Source organism: Channa argus, chromosome 20 (genome assembly GCF_033026475.1).
Source record: "Channa argus isolate prfri chromosome 20, Channa argus male v1.0, whole genome shotgun sequence".
In the NCBI taxonomy this organism is placed as follows: domain Eukaryota; kingdom Metazoa; phylum Chordata; class Actinopteri; order Anabantiformes; family Channidae; genus Channa; species Channa argus.
This window is the reverse complement of record NC_090216.1, coordinates 2,873,406-2,882,133: the sequence shown is the minus strand read 5'-3', so window position 1 is coordinate 2,882,133 and position 8,728 is coordinate 2,873,406. Positions and strand designations below refer to the sequence as shown.

General features: G+C 41.4%; 1 protein-coding gene across 2 annotated transcripts; it reads right to left on the bottom strand.

Moving 5' to 3' along the window:
• Positions 1-1,047: 1,047 nt before the first annotated feature.
• On the bottom strand, positions 1,048-8,500 carry tap2t (transporter associated with antigen processing, subunit type t, teleost specific). 2 transcript variants are annotated; one of them, XM_067488278.1, is made up of 13 exons: positions 8,361-8,500; positions 6,898-7,431; positions 6,676-6,790; positions 6,455-6,585; positions 5,490-5,695; positions 5,090-5,287; positions 4,829-4,957; positions 4,563-4,748; positions 4,294-4,467; positions 3,395-3,554; positions 3,139-3,275; positions 2,286-2,482; positions 1,048-2,057 (listed from the first exon to the last, which is right to left on the bottom strand). In XM_067488278.1, exons 2-12 carry the CDS (start codon positions 7,391-7,393, stop codon positions 2,291-2,293), a joined length of 2,124 nt encoding a protein of 707 aa, XP_067344379.1. In that variant the 5' UTR covers positions 7,394-7,431; positions 8,361-8,500; the 3' UTR covers positions 1,048-2,057; positions 2,286-2,290. The 2 variants fall into 2 exon arrangements, with proteins under 2 accessions (XP_067344379.1, XP_067344377.1); XM_067488276.1 differs by having other exon boundaries at positions 1,048-2,482.
• Between the last annotated feature and the right edge of the window lie 228 nt (positions 8,501-8,728).

Sequence of the window (8,728 nt, the reverse complement as noted above, 5' to 3'; positions counted from 1 at the left end):
AACTGGTGATTTTAAACTGCCTCTTTGCAGGTTTGAAGAATGAGATGTTCAAAGCTGCAATGCAGCAATGAGCCAGTGTGGACAGGTCGTCCACACTGGACAGGTCATCCACACTGGCTCATTGCTGCAAAGGCTGCTGGTGACACCATCACTTAATAATTTCTGTCTTGTCTTTTCAGACTCCTATAAATTAGCTTCAAACTTTTCCGTACTTTACTGTAACTTTTTTGTTGGTGAAATGGCTTCTACTGTAGATGGAAAAAATATTTTTAACATTGTTGTCTCGGAGGAAAGAATGCAGTACTTTGTATTTATGGACACAAAGAACTAGTGACAGAATCCCTTTGTGCTGTGTTTGTTAGTTAAACACATCAGTTTCCAAATTGTATTGTGCTGTGATAATTTGTTACTTGTTGCATCAGATCTGAACATAAAAAAAGTCCTTTTTGCAGTAACACCAATAACAAATTAATACATTTTTATCATTTTCACCTCTGGCCTGTGGGGACATTGATGAAGGCATCCAGCTGGTTTCTCTGTCCAGGCTTGTTGCCGTCTTTCTAACTACTCAGTGCCAACAAAAGGTTACATTCACATTGGAATTCAGTGAAAAGTTAGATGCTCTGGGGGGAAAACAACACTGAATTCATACACAGATTCACAAGGGGATTTATGTTCTATATCAATTATAACAAAGCATCAGTTATCGGTCGACTGTTATTTTACGTTACTGCTGTTGTTCTGTTTTTAATTTTTGTGTAAAGATTATAGCTGGTAAATACATTTAAAAAGTTCATTTTTTTTGTGCTGACAACATTTGTTGAGAATTAACTGGCAATTTCCACAAAAGTTGGGACGCTCACAAAATAAAACAATAATGTAGGGACTTGCAAATCATTTGAAACCTGTTTGGAAATACAACAGACATAAACATATCAAATAAATTATCTGCTCATTTTGAATGTTGATCTAGCAACATGTGTCAAAAACATTCACCACATTACCTCATTTATTAATGGGGCTACGTTTTGGCAACGAGAGAGACAATTTTAATTTGAACACATTTTATTCCATTCTTGCATGATTTACAATTTCAACTGCTCCACAGTTTGAGGGCTTCTTTGTCATATTTTCTCCTCATAATTCTCCAGATGTTTTCAGGTACTGATAGGCCTGGACTGCAGGCAGGCGGCGGTTTAGCGCCTTGACTCCTATTACTGAGCCATGCTGTTGTAATATGTGCAGAATGTGGTTTGAGATTGTGCTGATAAATTAAACAAGACCTTTTTTTTTTTTGTTTCTGGAAAACACCTTTGGGTGGTAGCATGTGTTGCTCTGAAACCGTTGTCAGTCACAGATCCATCACTGGTGGTGCAGCTACAAAGCCATTTAGAAGCAAAACGGGATACACTGTGTGCAAAGGTGGTAGAAGTACACAAACTTCATACTAAAAGTGCAAGTACGGGCCTAATAAACGCACCGCTACAAGCACTACTTCAAATCCTTTACTCAAACAAAAGTACTAAGCAGATTGTCTATTATACTTAAGGCACAAAAGTAAAAGCACACAACTATGAAAACAATGCATTTTAAACATTACTCATGATGGTATTTATAGCATTAACCCTAACAAATGTAAAATAAGTGAAAAATAACTAACCCCTTACCATACATCAGCATTTATTACTTTACATTTGTATTTTTTTTAAAAACATATCATATTTTTATATTAAAACCCCCAGATGGTAATGTTGTGGCTGATCGGTGTCTCATTCAGCATTAAGTGATCCTTCTCTTCTGGCATGGAGGAAACAGCATCCATGATTTTTAAAAATAATAATTCTGACTCACCAGACTACAGGGCAGTTCTCCACTTTACCACAGTCCATTTTAAATGAGCTCTGCTTTTAATGCGTTGCTGCATGAAACCTGAAGGTCATCCGGCAGCTTTTAGGTTGTGATTCTAAGCCCACGTGTTGATGTAGCTGCTCTCTTTGAACAATCGGGTTTGAAGAAACTGGTGAGAGTAGGAAACTCGGCAAACATTTCAGGATTGTCTGTTTTTTGTGGGCAAAAATGTAAATCCTTAGTCATAAGTGATTTTAAATTTATCATCAAACAAAACAGAGTTCATCCTCTTCCTTTAACATGTTTCACTTTTGCCAGCTTGCCATTACTCTTCCAGTCAGTTTGCTTACAAAAACAGGATGCATCTTTACACACATTAAACGATTTTCAGACAAATACTGTATTACAAATAACACTGGCAGTAAAAGTGAACCTACTGGGCTTATTTTTCAGAGAACAGTTCCTCTTTCAAACGATAGTAGCGCCCCCTCTTGGCCATGAGCTCTTGGTGCGTCCCCTGCTCCACAACTACCCCCCTCTCTAAAAAGACTATATGATCTGCCTGCTCCACAGTCTTCAGCTGATGAGCCACCACCAGCACGGTCTGACCACACGACAGAATCTCCTGCAGGACCTGAGACACAGACAGCGACAGTAAAACATCAAGTAAGAAGTAGCAATGCAAAGCTGGTATTTATTGTCTCCGACTTATAGTAAAAAAGAATAACAAGGCCTCCGCTGGTTTTGGTGCCCCAGAAAGGGGAGGGGGGGCTTTTTAATGTAATTTCTTGTAAATAACGGAACTGTCAATACTCGGACAGAAAACATACAAGCCCTGAAATCACCACCGAGACCTGAATTAAATGACTGAGGCCATAGCGCGTAAAGTGAGTAATCACAACCATCAGCCACAACAGTAACAACCCCTGGTGGTTTTAAGGTCGAGGTGGCCGTGACCGACGTGTGAGAACACACTGAGCATCTCAGTTTACTGCGTACAAGGTGCATAGATGTAGACCTGCAAAGTGCCAGTAGTGAGCCCTGTCTGTACTGGGGCTTATTGGTGTATGCATGGAACTAAATTTAGCTTATGTAACAGACAGATCAGGTCTTGCATTAACAAGTCCTGTGCTGATTAAGATTCCACATAGGTAGGGGCAACAGCTTGGGTCCAGTACTTAGCTTTGAGAGTGAGGGATGGGGGCTGGGACCCTGGTAATGATAAGTGTATTCGTAAGGCGAATTTCACCACTGTACATACGCTCGCTCCTGTTCAGATGTTTCACTTACAGTGTGCTGTGCTTGAACATCAAGTTTGCTGGTAGCTTCGTCCAGTATGATGACCTGCGGATCTCGCACCAGAGCTCTGATGATGGCGACACACTGCTTCAATCCACTTGCAAGTTTTGCACCACCTTCTCCTATGTCTGTGTAAACAGAGGGTGACCATCTCAACACAATAAATCGGTGTACGTCCTTCACAATTTATGACCATGTGCGATGACCATATTGTACATGTGGGGGACGGCCATCGTTAGCTCCTTACCTGTGTCATATCCATCCTCTAGTTCAGAGAGGAATTTGTCTGCATTCACCCTCTCTGCAGTTTCTTTCACTTTCTCAGTGGTGCAGTCCTCCAGGCCATATTCAATGTTGTATTTCAGTGAGCCAGAAAACAGCACAGGATTCTGGGATACTACGGCAATCTGAACAGATGAGCGAAGACAAACACACGCTAGGACTAATGTAATGATTGGAATTTGTGGGATGTATAAGATGCAACTTGTTACACTTGGTACGATTAGTTAAACTCCTTTATTAATTCACAAATACAGCAGATAAACTGTTGCATCCCACAAAAAGAAAAAGGTTCTGTGGATACAAACAGCCATTAAAAAAAAAAAAGGAGCTTCACTATATTCACCTTCTCCTCGAGTCAGATATTTCTGGCAATGACTGAAATAACTACAATAAGAAGAAGACAATATGTGCTCTCACAAAAGTGGCAATAAAGCAAAACGCTGCAGCTACATGTAGCACAGCCTCAGGGAGCTGCTTGCATGGCTGCTACAGGTTGGTGTAAGTAAAACCACATACAAACAAATGCCTTTTGATTACTTCTATTAGTGAACCGCAAACATGTGGTCGTATGTGGTCATTTTGCTGCCATCACATCTCGTTGAGACTGTAAAGTTCTTTTGCCAAGTGAAAGACATCAGAAAGTAGTCCACAATTTCAGGTCCCGAGAACTCGATGAGAAAATTCTTGTTCTTTAGATTATATGATTTCAAGTTCAGCATGACTTGTACACAACATTAGCGAAACGCTTGTGACACCGTGAACTTGCCGTGAAGCAGTTGCCTACTTTGCCGAAACGTAATGGAAATAAAAAAGTCAGCATTCCTGCCTGGCATTAATTGAAGGAGTCCTTTAAGCCCACTTTACCTTTTGATGGAAGTATTTGTGCTTGTAATGGTGTACTGGCTCATCATCTAGCAGGATCTGCCCCGCTTGAGGTTCATACAGCCTTTTCAGGAGACTGACACAGGAAGTCTTTCCACTGCCGGAGGGTCCCACCAGGGCTGTCATCTTCCCCGGCTGCAGTTCCATTGAAAACGACTGGACAGAACAATGTCAACAAGGTAAGAATATATTTGTGGCTTGTCTGATACTAATGTTAATGTGGTGTCTAGCTTTTACTGTCAAACAGTTACCTTCAGAGCTGGCTCAGGTGTTGACGGGTATGTGAAGGTGACTCCTTGGAAAACAATTCGTCCCTGCAGCTTCTCGGGAGCTAACCCTCCTGCCTTCTTCCACTGCGGTGTCCTGTCGAGATATTTGAACACTTTGTCGATGACTCCAACCGTGGACGCCGTCTCTCCGTAGCAATATAAAATCTCCTGTGCGCAAAAGTGTTTGTCAGTCTACATATTTAACAAAGAAGAGAATCTGCAGTGTGAATATTTTTAGGTTAGCTCACCCTTAAATTAATTGACATGGGCTTCTGGTACAAGAAAAAGGACACAAGGCTACCGATACTGAGGTGACCGGACAAGATGAGACCGCGAGCCTGTAACAGCATGAGAATCTTTATCCCAACACTCAGCAGCTAAATGGGAAAAGAACAAAGAAAGACATTAATCACACTTTGGCTAAACTGAGGAAACGTACTAAAACATGCACACGGTCCTTAATCACATGGGAAAACTAATTTCTTAAATGTTTTTAGCTGCCACCTTACCCTTCGTATTAAGCCGAACACTGCACTGTAGATTCCTGAATGTCTCTTGACGTTACGCATCTCGTCCAGAGCCTCCACGTACCTCCTCAGTTCATCTTTCTCTCCTTTAAAGCTGCGGACGGTGTGAATCGCGCTCACTGTTTGGAGAGCCAGGTCCTTGTTCTTGGCTTGACAGTTCTGGGTCTGCTCTTTCAGCTCCTGTTTGACAGAACACACACTGACTCAACATAAAACGTCAGCTCAGCTTGTCCAATTCACAAGTTGAGCTGATATGCATTGCTGCCATAACTATCCAAAAAATCTTATAAAGTTTAATTTTTCATGTGTGCAGTTTTTAACCCCTATTTAATTCCTTTTAGCTGGGGAACAATGGATGTTCCTGTAATCTCGTCGCTCTTACCTTTGTCAAGGTGATGTATTTGTTTTGTAATACTGCCAACAGTGGCATCTCTATGCAGGTGAGCACGGTCAGCTCCCACGACAGTCCTAACATCACTCGGAGCATTAGGCAAGTTTTGACAGTGCTGCGAACTATTGCGTTAGCGTTCAGTGCTACTGTGCGGCCCATCCTGTCCACATCTGAGTGCAGACGGGATGACAGAGGTCCTGGGTGGTGACAGGAAAAAAAAAAAGATCAGTAATGCTGAGTGACAGCTAAATCTCTGAGTTAGAGATTATGGAGTTGCAGTAGAATTAGGGTGAGAAACTGGCCCCACTTTTTAATAGGGGATTTTCTTAATGCTATAATATGATCATTGTCAAATGACTAATTGTCAAAGTATGTGGACAGGTCTGTGGACATATTTTAGTAGCCCGTTCAAATGAAAGGAAATGTCAATTTTGATTACAACTTCCTTCCAACAGTTTTTGTTAATATTCATTGTGGTTGTGAGATGCATGCAAATTAATTTCCTCTCAGAAATGGACCAGCACAGAGATTAGGAGCACAACTGTCTGAAACGCTCCCGTACGGGACGATGCATGACACCAAATAATTCTAATGCCGAATTCTTCTTATTTCAACATGAAAACACTCCCCTGCACAAAGTCGGATCGATAAATAAATTATTATCCCAGTTCTGGAGAGGACTCCAATCATGAAGTGGAAAGCAAAGCATGACCCAGACCAAACATCAGTGCACGACCTCTTGTATTTGGAAAGCTCCAAGAACATTGAGCATGTTCCAGAACTAAATCAATACATAAGGTTTGTAGAATTAACCAAAACAGTCAAATATTGATGTACTAATTGCATCTGCTTACTTTTGGTCATGTGCTGCACTGTGTGGAAAAGAATCTTCTTGAACCCTTATATCACAGTATTTCTTGTAACAATTTGAAAGATTTCTTTGTGTTTTTCCTCACCAGGCTTATTCTCTTCAAAAAAGTGCACTTCCTGCTGCAGGAGGGTGTGAAACAGTAAGTGCTTCAGTCTCTTGTTCAGTCTGGCCAGGGTGCACATGAATATGCCTCCTCGCAAGCCCGAGAACAAAGCGCTGTTGGAATGGAGTCATTGAAAACATGATCAGTTCACATTTTAGTGTTGTCACGCAAGGAAAGAGGAGGAGGAGATTTGGGTTAATTACCTTCCAAGAGACAAAAGAGCCAGCTGTCCCACTGCATAACAGAACCCTGTGTGAAGCACTTGACCTCCGAGCATATCAATTACCCTCCCTTGATAAAGTGGGATATATGTATCACCTGGTTGGGAAGATGAATATCACAGATTAAATAAATAGGAATGATAAATTATGTTCCCAGGTGTAGCATTTAAAAGGTAATGTGGAATCTCAATATTTTACACTTACAGACAACTCCTAAGATGAGAAAACTAAAAGCTGCCATGAGGTAAAGGGAATCTGGTTTGAAGTATTTCAGCATCCTCATAAGCAACTGCCTGGCATCCAGTTTGTCGCTTTTCCCATCATCACCACAGAGGAACTTTTCCCAAACTACACATGCCAGCAATGAAGACATCAGGCCCAGGAGCAGCCTGCTGAGATCAGGAGGTGGTCCCACGTAAGGCTCAGGGACAGACATCGTCAAGCTTCGTCCACTTTCCAACACAGGAGAAAGAAGGCAGAGGAGTGCTACCAGTCTGTGGATCTCAGCCTGGGGCTTTCCATCAGTCAGTAATGAGGTGAAAACATGGAGAGCGACCCACTTTACTGCCCCAAATGCCCACACACCTGCCAGCCCACCACAACCCGAGCACATCAGGAGAACCAGTCCCGCCCACAGTGCCAAACGCAGAACAATGTCGAAAAGAACGACAAACAATCCACAGACTGCCACTTTCTTCATTTTGCTCTGGCTGATGGTCAGACTGCACAAGGCTGAAACTGATCATAGAAAAAGAGGCTTTGTGTTAGATTTAACGCACAACACTAGTGATTAACTTTTTACTTCATTACATACTTTGTTTACTCATACTGTGTTTAAAGAAAACATAGATGGTGGGTTTACAAACATCATGCGTTATGATAAAAAAACAAAACTAATACTCTACTCCACCTGATTCATATATACTTTACCATTTTACAATAAGTTCCAAAATAATGAATCCAAAATAATTTCACCTGCTAAATAGATACAATCTATTGATGTATGTCTATTAATATATATATATAGAGAGAGAGAGAGAGAGAGAGAGAGAGAGAGAGAGAGAGAGAGAGAGTGAGAGAGAGAGAGATTCCAAGGAAAAAAGTAGAAGGTGAAGGCACAAGTGGTCAAAGGTGGTGCGTCATTCACTTTCTGACTTGTACCACCTTTGACGTCACAAACATGATTAGTGTGCACATGCAAGTCCAGACGTTTGACCAAAGTAATATACTTTGTGTTATACACCAATCGGGCATAAATTATTCCAATCCAATAAAGTGGCTCTGCCATAAATTCCGCTTTCAAACTTGTTTGGCCACATTAAATCGCACAGCTGGTCATAATGTTGTGCCTGATCGGTGTACGTAGTGTTTATTTTGAAGACTTTTACTGGTCTTAGGAAAGTAACAATACTTTGTCCTGCACCTGGAAGTGGTAAATTAGTAATACTTTAAAGTACAAATATCTAAAAACATTCTGTTGTTGGATGGTAGGTGTGGAAATATGAACTAGCTTTTTGCAAACACTAACTTGGCTACTTAGCTACTGTAACCTGGCCTCACGAAAAAAACACGGTGGGTCGCACCGTGCTGTCCTTGCTACCGCACGACATTTAGCAAGACAAACCGGCAACATAGCATTGATTTTGTTTTGTTATTTGATTACTTACCGCCAATTCCTCCGTAAACAGTGCACTGCTAGCTAAACTACCCCATGGAGGTTGGGGGTTTTCCCTTTTGGTTTCACTTTCGGGTGGATGACGGTTAACCTATTTCGGCTCCGTGCACTCGAAACAACAACAGAACACATGGGATAATCGTTTTATTTTATATTACTATATCTACAAATTGTATGGCAAGATGTTAATCTCGACTCGTCCGTTTTTCGCTTCTTTTCCAACTCAAGGCTACCAGTCATTTCACGCAATGGCCACAAGATGGCGGCAGTTAGTCGTCTTCGTCTTCGTCTTCGTCTTCGTCTGTGTCTTCTTCCCTTTGTTTATTGGCGGACCACAAACGTGCAATAAAAATCCACACC